Source organism: Opisthocomus hoazin, chromosome 1 (genome assembly GCF_030867145.1).
Source record: "Opisthocomus hoazin isolate bOpiHoa1 chromosome 1, bOpiHoa1.hap1, whole genome shotgun sequence".
Classification (NCBI taxonomy): domain Eukaryota; kingdom Metazoa; phylum Chordata; class Aves; order Opisthocomiformes; family Opisthocomidae; genus Opisthocomus; species Opisthocomus hoazin.
The window spans coordinates 102081397-102101599 of record NC_134414.1 but is presented as its reverse complement, the minus strand read 5'-3'; the positions used below and the strand labels follow the sequence as shown (position 1 = coordinate 102101599).

General features: G+C 40.7%; 1 protein-coding gene across 15 annotated transcripts in view; it reads right to left on the bottom strand.

Moving 5' to 3' along the window:
- KDM6A (lysine demethylase 6A) overlaps positions 1–20203 on the bottom strand; it is a 171390-nt gene that overhangs the window by 68619 nt on the left and 82568 nt on the right. For all 15 annotated transcript variants that reach the window (XM_075430978.1, XM_075430989.1, XM_075431023.1 and 12 more), the window contains exon 6: positions 8243–8363. In XM_075430978.1, coding sequence (XP_075287093.1) covers positions 8243–8363 — 121 coding nt within the window. The remainder of the gene's footprint in view (positions 1–8242; positions 8364–20203) is intronic.

The window sequence follows — 20203 nt, the reverse complement described above, 5'->3', positions numbered from 1 at the left end:
AACAAACCATTTGCAGTAAACAATTATCGCAAAGCAATACACAGAAAACCCAGAACCTTTCAAACCAAGATCCTTTGAAATGCACATACACGAGCAAACCTACACCTCTTGCCAGATAAATAATACATAGCTCCCTGTTAAGTATTCAAAAATCGGACAAAAAAAAAAAAAAGCATGCATGCATCCTGACGCATAAAACTCATCAGCCAAAACCAGATCCACTAATCACAATCACCAGAACCGAAAAATAAAAAAAATAGTAATAATTTCCAACTTCCATTTCTGCAACAAACAGAAGCAGCTAGCAAACATCTGCACCTCTCTCAAATATTGCAGTACTGAAGCTGGCTACTGCTGTGTGAAATAGTTATTATGCAGGAGAGGCCGCTGCAGTTCAGAGACGACATACAATACCTCAAGGCAGACAGCAGTCTATAGAAATTCAAATCCCGAGTAAGAGGATTTACCTAGAAGGCAGCGTTCTGAATGTTAAAAAATAACAGGCTCTCTTGAAGGGCTGCAGCTCAAGTCATAATATACCTCGATTTGTAGCCATCTCTAGCTGCACAATTATCTACAGCCTGTTTTCTCTCCTCTGGAGTCCTTGACTCATCTCTGATTGTGGAAACAATTTTGAAGGTAACCTTTCCAAGGATCAGGAGTCCAGTGGATTGCATATAAACAGAACTGAAGAAAGCATCGGGTCTGGTAATAAAATAACAATCATCTGCCACCGATTTAGGTAACTTACTACGTTTTCACCACTACAATTAAACACCAGTTCTCCTAACAAATTAGTCCTTTACAATTTAAGAGGCAAGCATCCAGGGTTTTGTTGTTTCTTTAATCAAGAAATGACAAACACAAAAAACTGTCGTCATCTTAGTGCAAGATTTTCGGTACTGTCTCTGTTTACATCCAAGCCTGAGTAATTCCACTCCCTCCTCCTCTCGAGGATGACATTAGCAAGTTTAATAGCTCTTGATTCTGCATTTATTTAGCAAGCAAGGCAAGCCATCATTTGAAACCTGACAATTCTCACAGACTTACCATGAAGGAAAGCTCCATCATGACTCAGTAAGACTCTGTCAGGACATGGCTTTTTCTGCCTATGTGACCTAGGTGCGATGCCCGCGTCCCTCAGAGCAGCCTTTGTCCAGAGAAGTAGGACACCAACAGCCTTGCATAAGCAGCCGTGGCAAAGCGCCCGGCCTCCATTTGCCAAGCGTGTTTCGGGCCAGAGGAGCGGGTCAGGAGAGGACATGCTACATGGGCTGCGATGTCAGCACACCGCTCCGCTCTCTAGGGTCTGCTGAATTCAGAACAAACTAATCTTGTAAGATGAAGGTTTGTGTAGTGTAAACACTCGGTTACTTTCATCCAACATTCAGAAAAACCCCCTCAAGACTGAGAAAAAATGTTACATGGACCGGGCAGAAGGAAGCTGCTTGAGGATGGAGGAAACAAAGGTCACATACACACATAAACTGGGCAACAACGGCATGTGCAGAATAATCTCTTGTTTTGACTAGCTGTAGCTGAAAAATTCTTTTCGAATTAAGACCAACATCTTATACAGTACACCGGAGTGTGTTTCACAAATCTATCTTGATACTCCTGTTGCCTGCATGTCTTATCATTATTTGTGCGGCATCAAAATGTAGCTATCCCTGCACTACAGCCCGCAGCACTGCCAGCAGCCAAGCAGTGCCACGGGCAAGCGGGATGACTGGCAGCCTGCCCTGCTGCCACATCACGGCGGAGCGGCACCGCCCTGCGCTGGGGTCGTTTCGGGACCTGCCCCTCGCTCTGCCTCCAGCCCACACGGACACCCAGGCTGAACCCAGAGCACACCATAATCCTTGCCCGTTATCTGTTGCTACCCAGCCAGCACACACTGCGAGCTATTACTGTGTGCCCTCAATGCCAATCTTTCTGTTAGTTACAGCTAATAAACCTGGACCAAAATGCCTCTCATGAGGAGAAGGTCCACAAATGAAGTGTACCAGCACCACTACTCACGAGTTTGAATGCTCGACTTCCAAGTCAACTATTTCTCTTCTCATGGTTCGCTCTTTTTTCCCCCCTCAAATGACAGAAGATGCCACAGAGCGTGTTAATTCAAATTTTAGCATTTGCTCCTCTTTGTAATAATCACATTTCTAAAACACACTTACAGTTTTCTTTTATAGTAAAAATCCAAAATGACTCAAAAAATCCAAGCAAAGCTAAGTAAGAGAAAACAAAAGAAAACTCTGTAGGCCAGACCCTGCAATATTGTGATCCGCTGTCAAAACCAGTTGCGCTAATAACTCTTCTGCAGTTTGACTACAGTGCCATGCTGCATTAACAAACTTTCATGTTTTTGCTTCTTATATATGTCTCTCCATCATACGCACACGCAAACTACAAAGACTTAGGGAGCAATTTCATTCCCAAATGCTGTTTTCCAACCCCTTACACTTCTATTTACATAATCTTCTGACTAATTTTATCTTGCTTTCCACAAAATGCTTTTCAAGTGCTTGAAATCTTCGATATCCATCTTGCGACAGCTAAAGAAAGCCCTTTGTTTTGGCTTTTACCTGAAAACATAGCCGATTAGTTTCTGGTAGAATTACAGACATAAAACTAGACAGAAGAAATTAAAACTTGTCATTACAGTATGCATTTTGACTAGTTAATTTTTCTTCAATAACTAAAATGAATACATAAGGTTGCAAATTAAGATGTTTAAGCTTCAGATTATTAATCTAAGAACACATAAAACACAATTAGGCTGTGAAACAGCACCTGAAAGCTTGAAACCACAAATTTTCACTTTCATAAAAACATTTTTACTTAGTACTGAGAAAAAGAACATAAAAAATGAACAATATGTCTGTAACAGCTATGTGTTCACATACAATAACTGCAGTAGCTAGAAATATCTTACATAAAGCTATATATAGAGAGGAAAATTATTTGAGTAAGTGATAGAAAAGTCTCTGACTTACTATAAATAAGTACTTTGAGCTAATCACCTGTTTATCAGTATTTAATTTTTTGTATTTCAAGCATATTCATGCAATTCAGGCCTATTTTCCCAATAAATTCTAAAGCCTTTTTCTTCTCCTAATATAAGCAGTATGTCTTGACATTATTAACAAATGAGAACCTTCGGGAAAACAGTAAGAAACCATTACATTTAAACTGACGATTTATGGGCAAGATCCAAGCATAAGCCTGAAGCAAACTGCTAGGAGAGGTGTTCAGTGTATAAATAAAGAGGCAAAATTTCTAAAAGTGAAAGGCAGAATCAGCATTTCTACTAAAAGGCAGATAAATGAAAACATGAGAAATTTAGTTCTCATTCTTCTAAAGGTTTTGTTGCCGGGTACACAAGGCATCTGCAATAGTCAAAACCCAAACAAAATGCCCAAAGCACAACATAGCTTGGTTTGCCATTAAATAACCTACTCGTGTCCAGAGACCCTACTGACTACCTGTTAAAAAAAACAAACACCAATCCACCACACCACAAAAAAAACCCAAACCAAATACCCTGTCACAAAACCAGATCCACGGAAAATCTCCCACCCACCCACCATTCCCTCAATCTTCTCATTCTAATAAATATGAAAAACTAAGATTCCTTTTTTTCCCTTAAGTGGTCTGTCAGCAAATAACAGATGTGAACTGAATTTTACATTCAAAGGGTTTTCAGGATCGTAGCCCTAACTCCCCACCGAAAGCACACAATACTTCAACACCGCCAACCCGAATGAGCCCCAGATGGAAGACTGGCTTCCCATACCTGCCGGTTCCAATGCAACCCAACTATCAAGCTAAATAATACCAAAGCTGTATTTTTGCTTTTTTCCACAACTCCTCTTTTATGCATGTCAGTTGTCCCACACAACACATCCAGCTCCCCTTTCACGCTCTACCTAGCTCTGCGTTCAGCTTCCAGTTGGACAAGAGGCATGGGGGCTGCCTGATGCACAGCAACTCCTGTCTGGATGGGGCAATACCCTTCATAGGAATTTTTCACTTCCCAACAGACCAGACCTACGACCACTCATTTGGTGCCTCTGTTGTGGACCAAGCCAACCAGATCACCTGGTCCTTAGCTTGCACAGCTCAAATGGCTCTGGGGAAACACGTTGCGCAGGAATGTTCTAGGAACTTCTCTCTGGAATCTCTTTCGTTCTGACATAGTTGCTAGAAATTGGTCAAGATTCAAAAGTACTTGGGAGAAGAACTGAGACACATGCGCAAGACAAAATGATTATTACTTACATGTATGAAAAAGGAGGCTAATATTGAAAAAAAGATATTCAATAAACAGGGAATCGATTAGGACAACAAGTCACATGCCTGAAATAATGTGGCATGTATTCAGAAGCTTGAACTTTTTTTCAAGCTACACTTACCAAACTAATAAAAATACATATTATATTTCTAGAGATCTTGCTTTATCCTCCTTTCAGATTATCATGGCACCAGCACAGCTAACACCATTGAACACAGTATTCCTAATGTCGTTTGTAGGAAATGGCAAAGAGCAAGCGGGCAGCAGGACACTTACTGAAGTGTGAAAAGATTAGGACTGTGAGGTAAACCTTAACAGTATGTTTCTGCTATAGTAATCAACAATAACTCCCTCTCCCCTCCTCCAAGACATTGCCAGCTGATTTCGGAACTGTAGTTTTCTAACAAATGGGGCAAATTCAGCATTCATGTATCACCTCTGAAGGTAACACTGCCCTGTCAGGTTATTCAAGAATTGTTTTTCTTTTCAACCAGAAGGGCCACTTCCTCCCCCCCCTCAATGTAAGCCTGAAGGATAAATAATTTTCAATAGCACTGGTGTTCTTGCCAGAGTTTATGGCGATGGGGTAACAGAGCAGTCAAAGATTCTCATAATAATTTGCAAGTCTTAACTGCAGCAATGTTAAAAACATGCAAAAGCAGTAACTGACTCTGAAAAAACACTGAGAGTTGATTTTATGCTTGTTAAACAGCACTCTAGTAATTATCTTGATCATCAACATCTTAAAATAGTAAAAATTAATTTTGTGCTTAAATTGCTTACATAAAATATAGATGATTTATGTTAATGGTCTAAAATTGTGAAAAGCATGGAATATATGACCTTCAGACTCCCATCTTCCCCCTTTGCCTGAAGACTCTTACTGACAATGACTCATCTGTTGGCAATGGTTTGTTCTTAGCAATTACAGACTTAACATGAATGTTTAAATACCATCAAAAATATTATGATATTTCCAAGTACATTAATGCAACGTTGGTACAATCTGTGAAATTCAGTACAGTCACAAGTGAGTATCAAATGAAAATCTACTTCCACTTTCTGCCTCAGTGTCAAGTAGGAAGCTCAAACTGGGACATGAATTATCTTATACAGAGCCCCATGGAAAAGGCCTGTGCTCAAGGCCAGGCACCAGGAGGCTGGATCCTACACCCCATAACCATCCTCTAAAATACTGGATCCTTTTGAAAATGTGCACAAAACCAAAAAAAGGCACAACAAGACAACTGTGTCTTTTCATTACTTTGGATTACTTATCTTTCTTTTGTGAAGAGACGAGATATTAATTCTTAGAGAATGAGACAGACGTTCTGTGAAAACATCCTTTTGCACTCTATCATCATATCTCTTCCTTGTTTTATTCTCCCCAGGCTTCTGCATAGCCACTGCACCGGCACTTCGTTTTGTTCTCTTGTTCACTAAGGAATTATTTTCTGACTTGCCTCTCATATTCTCGTCACTCACAGAGTTCTGGCTTAAGGTGTTTTTTAAACCTCAACTCAGGGACCAGTCAGATTAGCTTTTAAAGCTACTGCCCTGCTTGTTCCACTTAGTCTACTCCTTAATGGATACATTCCGATGTATAAACTGGTATGTTTCAATCAGTAATACTGTCTTCAAACAAAGCAGATCAGTCTCAGGACTCTACATTAAACCCACAGCTGAGCTCAACTGAAAACAACTGAAACTGTTTGAAACTGAGTGGATTTCCCCACCGGGTTCTTTTCTTTCCTCCTCACTGTTACCCTCTGCTAAAGATTGCAGCCTCCACACCAAAGGCAGCAAACCAGAAACACTACCTTAGGTGTCTCAGTTGATAACTCCAGAGTAGAGTTTGGCATTACGTTTTGCACCAGAAGGGGTACGACAGCTCTACCCCCTCCTTCCCATTCACACCCTCCTGCCCTCTGCCTTGCACTGGATCTAGCAACTGGGCAATCTCAAGGTGAGCTGGTTCAGACTTCTGACCCACCTCAGTCTGCAAACGGAAAAAAGCACTCGATTCAATGCAGCAGAGGGTGCTGAACAATGCAATCAGGATTGCAAGGTGGAAAATGAGAACCTTTTAGCAACAGCCTGCAGTTATATTGATTTAAGGACAATGTGAAACTACCCTTAATGCAACACCCACCCCCCCACCACCCCCCATGCTGATTTCATCATCCTTTTGAAGATCTTTGCTCTGCTCCAGGGTAAGCTGTTTTTGTTGCTGCTGTGACTTAATCACATTGCATGTAAAAGCAATGGAATCGTGATAATTTTGCATTACAAAAGATTCATTTCTTTCTGTTTTTAAAATACTTCTTTGGTGTTTTTCCCATTCATAGCTGGTGTATTGAAAACTAGAAGTTTGGTATACTCAAAATCCTTGGGATCAGTAACCTTTTTATTTTGCGAACTTGTGAAGATCACACACAGTAAATTATTTAGATTGAATTCTCAAAATTTCTGTTTAAATACTTGATTCAGTGATAGAATTACATATTTCATGGCACAGCAGGAAAACGTTATTTATTTCTTGATCAATTTCTTCTATTAAAAATTCAAATGCAAAAGTTCATTCTGGTACTTGATTACAAGTTTACTACCTCCTTGTAAATTTAATCTTGTTTTGCCCCTGACTTCTTTAATAAGAAAACGATAATGTACTTCTTCAGCACTTCTTTTACGCCCTATGCATCACAACAGCCGATACTAAATCCATGCCAACATGTAAGGAAATAGGACCCCCCAAACTCGCACACAATCCCTTTCCCAAAACAGCAATCTACCTCTACCTCCCCCCTTCCTCTCTTTTGACATTCATTGCACTGAATCTTTCCTACTCCTATGCAGTATCATCTTCTCTAATTACAATTTCCAACTCCATTTGTCTCTGTAGGTGAAAGCTTGGACTCTGGATGAAAAAAGGAAGCCTGATGACAGAAGTTCTGCCGATTATTAGAAATACTGGAAGGCAAAATGGGAGAGTTAATGCTCTGCTCTTTCAAATCTTGGACAATGTAACTCTGACAGCCTCACAAATACAACTTCCAGGAAAGCAATCTGCCAGGAAACGAAAGCCACAAGATTCTTGAAAACAAAACATTTAATGTTTTCAGTAGTTTTAGGAGAGATTAACATGCAGAAATATGTTTACAAATTACACTTAATTACAAAATTCTCAACCCTGCAGGTGTATTTCCCAGCACAACATGAAACTCCGTTAAAGAATACTTCCTTTTTCCAAGACACATATACCTAAATTTAGAGGCCAGGAAGGAAAGAACATGGGGATGGAGCGGGAAATGGAAGGAGGAAAAAAAAATGGCAAAACTTGTTGAATGGAGGGAAATAAAATGACAGGTTACAATCAGGGACCAAAAAAGAATGCAAACAGTAAAAAAAAAATTAAAGGTGTACAGAAGAAACAAAGTACTGTATTAACACAAACCATTCTAACTGATTAGCCAGAAATTGTTGCCTTAGAAGCTGACTCAAACCAGGAAACGAAAGAATGATTAACTGCTAAAAAGTAGAAATAATATCAAAATTCGATAGGAGAACATTATTTTGCATAAAAGCTTTCTATTTTGAATGGTTTTTAAGAACATCCAGTTGACAATATTGCAGCGGTGTGGGGGTGGAAGAAAGAACATAGAGAAATCTAAACTGCTAGTTCTTCTCTTCCTTTTCCTCCAACTTTCTGTACATCCTCCGCCTCCACCCAAAACGTAGTACTGTAACAAGGACCCTACAACAAATTTTTGATCTGCTGGAGTACTGGTGCACATCTATAGTTTTGCTGAGTTTTTCAGAGTATTTTTAAGACCTAACACATCTTGAATCCTACCATAAACTCCTACATGCTTATACATTCCGCGCAGTTTTAAGATGCAACATAACTTGTAACAAACATTTATCCAATTTGAAAGGACTTAAACCTACCTTTAAACTAGACTCATAGTCTGTGTTCACTTTGAACATAAGCCCAAGTCGCAAATGAATTTCCTTGGCTCGACAAAAGCTGGGATCAACATAAAGCGCCTCCTGAAATGCTTTAATTGCCCTGAAAAAAAAACCACCACAGATTAAAAATTTATTTTTTACTGAAGTACTAGTTTATAGTCAATGTTATTTATGTGACTAACAGAAAGTGGATCAGAAAGCACTGGTACAGAAGAGCATATCAAAATAATGGTTTACATACAACTTTTTTGGTGCATGGCTTTTGATTCTTCAAGGACCGGGTAATTTTTAACTCCAGATATCCTAGTATATCCAAAAGCTAATCTTTTCTATTAATTTAGAGAAACTAATTTCCTGAATGAAATATAGTAACGTATCTGCTATTTCAGAAAGGATGACTCAGGAATTAATAACAAAATTAGTGCAACTTTAGAACCTCACAGTAGTCACTTATGTCACAACCAACTGCCAGGGTGCTTTTTAATTCCAGGTAGTGCAGACCCCTGAGAGCAGCAGCAGAACAGAAGGCCTAGCAGGAGAGATCATGCACATCTCCCACTGCACCAACCTGATCCGCTTTCCACTTTGTTCCTCCCTTTCTCAGCCAGCACCGTCTAGGGACTCAACTAATACCTACTGCTCCATTACTTTCCAGTCATTGGACATGAAAGCCTGCCACCTCCTCTCACTGTAACTTGCTTTTCATATTGCCATGATAGGGGAAGATTGCTCGGATTCTACTTCCTTACCTTTGAATCCTCTCTACGCATGTCCCTGTTCACAGTGGCATTGTGCCAGATAAAACTGCTATCTAACAACTGTATCTTGGAGCAGAAAAAACATCATTCTAAACAAGACTGTTTTGCCTCTCAAGCCAACCGCATAAAATTAGGCCAGCTGAAATGCAACTAAAAGATAATCTATTCAGAATCACAGAGGAACTGAGAAAGAAGCTAAGACTCATTGTGTTAGCTTGCCTGAAATCCAATGACAGGTTGAAACAAAATACCTTCCCATACATCACTGCTCACACGACGACAGAAGTCAGAATGAGTCTCACTTAGAGCACATTCAGGCACCTAGGCCAGGGAGCCCAGTCCCATTTGCTGTCCTAGGCAACCCCAGAGATCGACGCTGAGCAGGCAGATGACAGGCAAGCCTACGGGGAGAACTGTACCCACCGTGGAGCAGCACAGACACACTGGACAGGAATTACCACAGTGCCTAAAAATCACCCAGTGTTTACACAAATTGGTTTCATTCCTACTCTCAAAGTGCAGCGTTATTTACAGCAACAAAAGATCAGCAGTTGCAATGGGAAAATCAAGAAGTATTTTTCGTAGACTTTTTTTATTCACAGAACAAATAAATGATCATTTTTTAATCCATCAGAAAAAACACTTCTTCCGCTCTATAATTCTTTCATGCTCTTTTCTCATTCTTGATGGCACAGAACTTCCTCTAGACCATGCAACAAAATTGTTTGTACCTAAAGCATTACCTGACTTGTTTAAATAGAACTGAAGAGCAGACGGGTTTAAAAAAATATTACACTTTTATCGTGGAACTGAAGATTCCTCAATTATAATCTTTCAGAAGGGCTTTCCTTACCTTGTACCCTACCTTTCTGCTCACACAAGGAAAATGAGAAAGCGAAACGCAGAAGGGACAAACTTATACTGGCTAAGCAGTCTCTCATATCTCATCTAAACTTCCCTGGTACAGTATGGGTGGTAATGAATCACACACTTCAGTATCTGCACTGAAATCATTAACAAACAAGGATCCATGTCTCATAACAGTAAGCTCATCAGCATTTACAAGAACACCACTCAAACTGAAAGGCCAAAGACTGGACTGATCAGTAAATACCAGCATATATTTTAAGCTATGCTTTTGTTAAGCCAAAGTATAGATTTTATGACTGCATATTTGCACTTCTTGTCTTAACTCTAATATGGTACTCAGTATGTTAGCCACTGGTATTTAAAACCTATTATTTGCATTTGCATCTTGTTCAAAGACAGTATCCTAAGCTCTAAAAAGAAAGAAAAACAGTGTCTATGGTCCCTATCAAGGACAAGACAAAAATCAGGAACGAAGACATCGCAGTTCTATACAACATGCGAGATTGTGACCATACTCATATACACTTTGTGAACTTCTCATTCTTCACATTTTAGCTAGCTTGCTTGGTCAGAAAATAGCATTTCCATATCTCCCCCATGTCACATCTCATTCACATGGATCACTGAAACATCGGTTTCTAAAAAAAGCTTAAAAGAAACTGTAAGAGACAAAAGTATTTTTATAGTCTCTTGCTTAGTGAACAGGAAATATTATTCATTGTCACAGCTAAGCACAGTTAAACAAAGCCATAAGTATAATAACCAATTTTTAAGGGCAGTTTTGATATTTAGTTTGAATGTATACTGTCATTCATCCATAAGAACAAGAATGTTGCCTACTGCAGTCTTTCAGAAGCACAGCACTTAGAAAACAGTAAAATTATCAGTGGACAACATGAAAAGACTGTGTCACGTTTAGCACAGAACCTGCTAGTTACAGACAGCCCCTATAAGGTTTGTGTAAGGTTATCTCCGCACAGAAGACATGGCAACACTATTCACCCTTTTCTAAGCTGCTTGCCAAGTCAGGTTCAACACAAGATCACCGGTCTTTGAGACAATGTTACTAAGCAACACAATTTTCCAATGAACACAAGCCCAAAATGGACACAAGGAGAAAGAAACTAGTAGGACAAGACATCATTCCCCTAGGCACAACCTATGCAGGAAGTAAAGGCGTGCTTTTCAACCCATTTTGATGGATGCTTGGAAAAATACATCCAATCAACCAAGGCAACCCAAAAATCTCTATACCCTTTAAGACACTATTAGAGTTACCATGCTAACAGTTAAATAAGAATATTCTAGCTGTACATTTCAGTTGTATTTGATCACTCCTAAACCTACGGTTTCGGGAGGAAAGGCAGTGATGCTTTAAAAGCATTATTTCCTTCAAAGGCTAAAAAATTCAAAGGAGCGTACTCAAGCAGCACTGATTGCCTATCCATTGCATTGATTTGGCAATGGGATGGACACACAGGTAAAGAGTTTGGTGGAAGACTCTCCACTCAGACATTTTCTCTCAGTTTCTAATGCATGATGGATTTACATTTTAAAATGAATTAATATGTGCTCAAAATGCTAGGGAACTCCTGGGTCACTATGTTGCTTGCATCTTAAATTCTGTATCCTTGGATACCATAGTAAAAACTATTAGAGGATTCTAAAAAGTAACATAAATTTAAACTTATAATTAAGCATAAATACATCAGTAAATTAAGAGGAAATGTTGCAAGAATACAACAAATACTCCCCATAGCAGCTTTTCTAGCTAAAAATCAGGTATTTTATCTTCTCCATTCAAAATAATGGCCTGCATCTTACTTAACTCTAGTGTCAATTCTATATTGATTATGCAGTCTGTAGGTTTTCCAAGATGACAATCACCACCACCAAAAAATACAAATTTCTTCCACCACTTCTGTGAAACAGAGCATCATCAAAATTTCACAAATAAAGTGATCTGAAAGGCAGTATTTTCAACAATTTCCACCAGTGATAGGTGGAAAATGTTTAGACATTACCATGTCTAATTTGGTAACTGTAGACTGATTTTAAATAGTCACTAGAATTTCATAGAATAAAACACTCAAACTCTGAAAAGACTTTTACTTATAAACTCTTACAGACAGACAAGCAATTCTACACCATAACTGTATTAATATTGATCTAATTTTGCCTATGAGAAACATTTAAACAAAATAGCAATGCACTCATGATTACACAACACATCAAGATCACGGACTACAGTAAAAACTTGAGTTTTACTTTGGGGCTGCCTGCTTCCCAGTGCCATGCCCAGAGCTCCAGACTCCGTCCCTTACTACATCAATAGCAAAATACTTGCAACACCACTGATACCCAGCTCAGCTGTAAGTGCTCAATACCATCCCAGGCAGATGGCATTGACGCTTGGTACCATCACTGAAATCAGGAATAAACCACTTAACACCAATGTAGCATTAAGAAGCAGGCATTCTCTTTATTGCAGCGCTGGATGCACAGGGGATCGCTCTGCCTAACATGCATACCACATATTGAAGCAGACATTCCTTTATTCAATTTCTTCTTCCTTTATTCAAGTTCTTATCAATCTGTTTCAGCCCAGTTATGTAATTTATGTAACACTTGGCCAGCATTTCCATGCTGCACTTGTTCAGTGAGTAGGGGTCTGGGGGTCTTCCTTCTAGGAGGTGTGATTTTTAGTATTATAATGTATTATAATGAAGGATAGGTTGCCCTTGGACACCACTTCCTTGCCAAAACCAGCTAAAACCAGCCAAGCGTTAACAAGCATGCTTCTCAGAGCGTTCTTATCTCCTTCAAGGACAGTTCCCTTGATTTAAAGGCTCCTTTTGTTCATCTTCTTGGCAGTTTGAAGGCAAAGGTTTCGAACACATTCCTAACTCTTATCCTAAACAAGCAAAACGTCCTGCTACTCTGACTATACTAAGGCCTTTATGATAACAGTACGGGTTGGTACAACACAGAAGAAAGTGGATGTGAGAAGTGGATAGTAGGAGCAAATACTGTACTAGTAAAGGGAAATAGAGAACATGGCCCACCACTGGTAACTGCAGCCTTCCCGGCCCATCTGTTTTGCTGAAGTTGGGTCTTCTGCATACAGCAGAAGTCACTTGATCCTTGTACAAATCATTGTTTGCTCTGAAACATCATTAATCCCACTTGTGTCCCCTGCCCAATCCTACATCCAGAAACACGCATCTACAGGATCCAAAGCATCCAAGCCACTCAGATGTTTTCCTTCAAGGTTCTTCTATGGTTTGACCAACACCAGAAGAGCAGATATAACCTAATAAATAGCTTGATGATCTGTCACAAATGAAGCAGGACTTGGCTTAAGAGGCTAACAGCTTCCTTCAGAGACGATGGCACACAGCTTTCCTCAAGTAGGTTGCTAGTCGCCACCACTAATCACCTGGCTTTCATACCCAGACAGAGCTTTTCATTTTAACTCTTCAGCAGTCTAAAGGTACATTAGTCCAAAGGATAACCACCAAACAAAGGGCTGGGAGCTCTCATACTGCAGGAATAAATGACAGTTGTCTAAATTCAGCAAGAGATGACTTTTGGTTTGTTCTCTGAAGATACTGACAACTGCCTGGTAAGAAACAACTTTGGTTATGTCTACTAGAATTTGTTTAAATTAAATAACAGTTTTCTCCAAGAATGGGAGCATTTCCAGGCAGGAATGGCTATCTAACACTCAACCAAAATGAGGAAACAGGACTGGAAAACAGACACTACGGAGGATGAAAAGCCTCTCTGGGCTTACATTTTACACAGCACTGCTACAGTAGTTCAGGAAAAATAAAAATGACACGAATCTATCATCTCCAGATCAAGACTTCCAAAAACCAATACTGCAGCTATCTTTCCACCCACACATCTATACAACAATGCCTACCATTATGAAAGTGAAGAAAGCAGCTGAATAATAATTAATAGAAGATTATATTAAACATGTAGTGAACTCTCGTAAGACTTTTATTGGAAGGTTTTACTTGGATAGACTGTGAATAAAATCAGCTTTGAAGTAGGCAAAAGAATTTAATAAAACAGCATCAGTTTAGCTATTCAAAAGTTAACACTCGTACGCTTTAAACAAAAAACATGAAAATCAGATCGAAATAATAAAATACTTTTACAGTCTTCAGAAACAACTCCATAGCACCGTAACAGCTGAATGGTGAAACATTTCGAGCAGCAAAATCTTTAACCATTTCTCTAGAACTGCAGCTGAGAGTACTGTTTTGTTTCCAATATTAGCACATATTATGTGTTTTCATCAATCAAAGAAGTGGTTTGATACACAGTCATAGAAATGTAAGACAAAAAAAGACAACGGTTCATTAATGATTAATTACAATTAGTACATGTAGTCTGTACGTACATTCCCATTCTATATACCTAAAAAACATATGTAGACCCAGTCACCTGAAACCCAAGAAATATTCAACAAAGCAGTATCTACACAGCACGTGTTTAAATTCTGCCCTCCTTATGAAGATAATTACAAACACCAGACCAGCTGTAAGGACTCTGACAGAATATGGAACGCAGCACCAATATAGACGTGCACCCTGAAGATTACAAGTTACTGGTAAGCAAGCTGGTTTTCTACTCTCAAATTAGATCCCTCCTGGACTTGCACTGCAGGTCTTTTCAAAGCAGGAACTCCACAGACTGCCAATTACCAGTGCAATGTCACTGACAGCTGGGTGAATCACAGAATGTTCAGGGTTGGAAGGGACCTCTGGGGATCATCTAGTCCACCCCCCTGCCAAAGCAGGGTCACCTAGAGCAGGCTGCACAGGACCTCATCTAGGTGGGCACTGAATATCTCCAGAGAAGGAGACTTCACAACTTCTCTGGGCAGCCTGTTCCAGTGCTCCATCGCAGAGCGAAGTTCTTCCTCATGTTCAGCTGGAACTTCCCATGCTTCAGTTTGTGTCTGTTGCCCCTTGTCCTGTTGCTGGGCACCACTGAAAAGAGTCTGGACCCATCCTCTTGACATCCACCCTTAAGATGTTTATAAGCATTTATAAGGTCCCCCCTCAGCCTTCTTCAGGCTAAACAAGCCCAGCTCCCTCAGCCTTTCCTCACAGGAGAGTGCTCCAGTCCCCTCATCATCCTCGTAGCCCTCTGCTGGACTCTCTACAGTAGCTCCTCATCTTTCTTGAACTGGGGAGCCCAGAACTGGACGCAGCACTCCAGATGGGGACTCACTAGGGCAGTGTAGAGGGGAAGGAGAACCTCCCTCGACCTGCTGGCCACTCTCTTCTTAACGCACCCCAGGATCCCATTGGCCTTCTTGGCAACTAGGGCACACTGCTGGCTCATGGTTAACCTGTCATCCACCAGGACACCACTAGTTACAGGCCTCCAACTAGACTCAGCGCCGCTGACGACAACCCTCTGAGCTCTGCCATTCAGCCAGTTCTCTATCCACCTCACTGACCACTCATCCAGCCCACACTTCCTGAGCTTCCCTAGGAGGATGTTATGGGAGACAGTGTCAGAAGTCTTGCTGAAGTCGAGGTAGACAACAGCCACTGCTCTCCCCTCATCCACCCAGCTGGTCACGCCATCGCAGAAAGCTACCAGATTGGTCAAGCATGATTTCCCTTTGGTGAATCCATGTTGACGACTCCTGATAATCTTCTCTTCTTCCACTTGCTTAATGATGACCTCCAGAACAAGCTGCTCCATCACCTTTCCAGGGATGGAGGTGAGGCTGACCGGCCTGTAGTTCCCTGGGCCCTCCTTCTTGCTCTTTCTGAAGACTTGAGTGACATGACATTGGCTTTTCTACAGTTCTCAGGAACCTCTGCTGTCCTCCAGGACCTTTCACAGATGATGGAGAGTGGCTCAGCAATGACATCCGCCAGCTCCCTCAGCACGTGTGGGTGCTTCCCATCGGGGCCCATGGATTTGTGGGAGTCCAGATTGCTTAAATGATCCCTCACGCAGTCCTCCTCAACCAATGGAAGATCATCCTTTCTGCAGGCTTCCTCTCTTACCTCCAGGGCCTGGGATTTCCGAGGGCCAGCCTTAGCACTAAAGACTGAAGCAAAGAAGGCATTCAGTAACTTTGCCTTCTCTGTATCCTCCGCCACCAAGACACCCACCTCTTTCAGCAGCGGCCCCACATTTTTTCTAGTCTTCCGTTTGCTGCTGATGTACCTGAAGACGTCCTGCTTGTTGTCCTTGACATCCCTCGCCAGATTCAATTCCAGGTGGACCTTAGCCTTCCCCGTTGCATACCTGCATGCTCTGACAATCTTAGAGTCTTTCACGCAAACCTCAGCCACTGGACTATTTCATCAAATGCTGCACGCCCTCCACAATGGCACAAACTACTGATATACCTGGAGGCGTGCAGAGCAGACATCATATGTGATGAAGTAGTCCAGTGGCTGCTGTCTGCATGATGGATAGGGTGTTCCCACACAAGGGAAGGAGGTCCCCACTATGTGGTTTTCACTCCTACACACTCTCCTACCCACTCAACTACTCTTTGTGTGGTAGAGCCCAATTCCTTGGATCTGCCAACTGCTGACAAAAACAGCATGAGAACCATCTGAAGGATCCGGTCCTGCTGGAAAAAAGCATAACCACCCTCTCAAGGGCAAATCTTACTGTGTTACTAACAGCTTGCCCCTGAAAAAAAATGCATATATTGATACAGTAAGCAAAGAAGGGCAAAGAATGGACATTGACAGCACGGTACTCTCCCACGGCTATAGGCAAACAGCAACCACCATAAAACAATAGTTTCCTGGGTAGATGAATAAGGCGTCCAATACTGAAGGCCGGCACACGAGACTACTGAAAATGTTTACGTTCCACTGTAGACCTGGGTACTTTAAAAGCAGTTTAAACTGCTGCTTTACTATTTCAGGGTGACTGTGAGAAGAGGAAAACTTAATTTTCTGGTAAAAAGTTACAGTGAATGAGAGCCAGAGAGAACAAGGGAGAGACCATACTCCTTCACCTCAAGTAAACTGTCCAGTGTGATTGGCGCTAAGGCCATCCCTTAGGTGATGGTAAGTTTTGTCTGTTTTCCTGTAGGTATGTGGAAAAGAATGCTCCTGCCTCATCGAAGCCTAGAAGGACTACTAGGAAAAAAAGGATTGTTGGGTGTCTAGAGGCCTGTACGGTGACAAAGAGATGAGATGCAGTACCACAGATAACAACAGAGGGTTGTCATTTGCTGTCTGCTTGGCCTTTGGAGGGTTGTGGAAGTCAGCAGCAGCAGATGGGATGTGGAAAGCCTACTCAGTCCTTGCACACTGGAGATGAACGTGCTGCAGCCTCCCAGTGGGGCTTCTGTATGTTTGCTCACTCTTGCCCATTAAATGTTTTTACCTGAATTAGAGAAGAATAATGAAAGACTGCAGCCGCCTTCTTGATGTCAAGATCCAATTTTGAATCAGCGTTGAAGCAGGGAAAAAAGCTTTTTGTGCTGAACTCCCATGCCCCTGTTCCAAGGAGTCAAACTTTGCCAACAGGAGAAACTCCAGCTCATAGAAGACCCTGGCTTACAGACGTGCCAGGATACAGCAGCGCAGATAGACTGGGCTGGCTTTGAGGTTACTTTAAAGGAGCCAGAAGCAGAGACAATGGTTCTAGATATCGCTTGATATTGAACAGATGACAGTCCTTCTGTTTTGGCAAGGATGGCTGTAGAAGGGCCAAAAGGTTCCAGTCAGAGATAACAGATTTTCCTCAGGCAGTCTGCATCTTTAACCATGATGGAGATGAGTAAAAGGCTCTGGATCATCCCTTGCATTAGTCTTTAGCTTTTTTCAGGACTGTGTCCTGCAGAAGTGTCAATGCTGAAGGACTGAGTAACACAGCTGATAAGAAATCTTTGGACTGAGGAGCCTAAGGGTGTGGTAAATGGGGCACCAAGGGTGACTGATGTCAGTCTCCTGTTAGGTGTTTCCCAGCAACAATGTGTCTCAGCAATTTGCAAGATAGCAAGTCACTGAAAACACTGCAGGCTGGCCTTGGAGCACCAGGGTTGGTACACTGGGATCCAAAGGGGGTGGGTGTTAAAGCCAGTTTCAGGACACAATTGCGCAGCTTGGACTCAATCTTTTTCACTTGGAGAGAACTCCATGTAAATCAGATGACAGACCAGTCAGGCTCAGAATCCTTACTGAAGTAAAACAAAAAATGTGGCAACCAAGCCACTATACCTGGATGCAGCTATTGCACAGAAATGAAGGGTAGCCTTTGATGAACTACTGAAATTCTTTTAGTGTTCCATGTAAAAGACAACTAAGGAGGATGCGAAATTATTCAAGTTATGTAACTCAGCTATTTCTATTCTACTGGTTTTCTACCCTACTTGAGAAACAGGGAAACAACAGGGAAAATCAGCCAACCACTCTACTTACTGCTTGATGATAAATGGTGTAAAAGAATAGAGTATCAAAATTTAATATCTATAAGACCTACATTAGTACACTTGATTCAATTTATGGAGCCAATCCCTTATATGTCACAACTTACTGTAATAATTGCATGAAATAGCTTTGGTCTGACCACACTGTTGCAACCTATACATTGAGAACTTTCAGTTTTTACATGAATACTCAAACAAAGTCACTAATACAAAATGATGTATGAGCTAAGATTTGTACTTAAGATAACGCTGTAATGCTGCTTTACTATATAGAGAAGTGTACAACTTTGAATTACGGTGAATTGCTTATGTGTCTTGGAGGCAATCCAACACTTCTTTCTACAAAAGCTGGAAAACTTGAAAAATAATGTAAAAATATGAACAAGACTTCTAAAACTGAGCTTATTCCCACTTGCTTTTTTATTATCCCCATTTACACGAGACATGAAAAAACCTCAAGCACCTCCTTACTCCTTCCTTTTAGGAGGGCTATGTAGATGCTTCTCATTAAAATCTATGACTATCTAAAGTAGAGTGGATTAGAAAAAAAAAAAGTTTATGTATGAAGCACGACAGCTGAAACCACCTTAAATCGTCTACAGGTCTCCTCTACCTGACTGAAACAGAGATTTGTGTACTCTACGAACATAAACAGATGGAATAGCTGCAGCAGGAAATAAGACAGTTTGACTAGCATTTCACTCTGAAAGAAGAGGGATTCTCCTTGCAGTCTGCAAGAGAGTTTTGTGGAGAATTAAGACCTACGAAGAACAACGTAACTACTGTAAAATTACTTGCTATCACCTCCAGTTTTATTACAATTTTGTCACACCGAAACACCCACAATCACACATTCCACTTCTCCTGCCCCCAAGAAAACCCAGCAAAGGGAGGGAAAAATGACTTACTGGGATTAAAACAAAAAATCACAAAGGTGTAAGATTTTATCGGCATTAGATTTTCTCCCTCTAAAAAATTCTACCCAGTGCTCTAATGATACACAACTTCCTTAGTACCACACTATACATAACTTTGTTGTACAAATGAAGCGGCAAATACAATTATTCTATTCAACCTTACCATAAACCTCTATGTGCAGTTAAGGCATCATAAGCCAAGGCATTAATTTCTACTCAAGTTCTCAACAAGCTTACTTCAAGGCATGGAAGAAAAACCTAAATTAATTCAAAGCTTTAAATTATTAACGTTTAGGCCTCACAACACCAGACTTTAATGCTCCATCCACTGGAAGGTGCTAAATAGCACGATCCACTGATGGCAAAAGTCTATGTTGAACAGGTGGTCTTTCAAAAAAATCAACTACGCTGAATCTATCTACTTTGCTTTATTTAATTTATCTTACAGTTTCCTACCATTTTCACAGTGCAAATTGTAACGAGATACCCCTTGTAAGAAGAACTAGTGCACAAAATATTCTTGAATGTTAAACGACGAAGCCAAGCCTGCATAAGAACATTCTGAAACTTGCAAAATTCAAGCAAGACTGATCACAATATTAAAATAGTGGATTCTCAAGTTTTCTGAAAACTTTTCTGTTGTTCTCTCATTAATTAGAATGCAACAGAATTGCATGCCACATGCAATACATGGCACTCATTTCACCACTATCAGTAAAGACAGCAATAAGTTGCAAGATCAAAAACAAAAAAAAGCTCATGATTTAACCAACTTCTCTTAATTTGAATAAAAGCTTATTTACATTATCCTGAGGAAAGCACAAATCTTCTGTTTTATAGATACACAGAAACAACTGCGTGGGTGGGGGGAGAGAAATCACATTTTATTGTTCCAAACCATTAGTCACTGGTCACTTACTGCCTCCTTAACTGCAGACAGGCTTAGTCCAGTAAGATA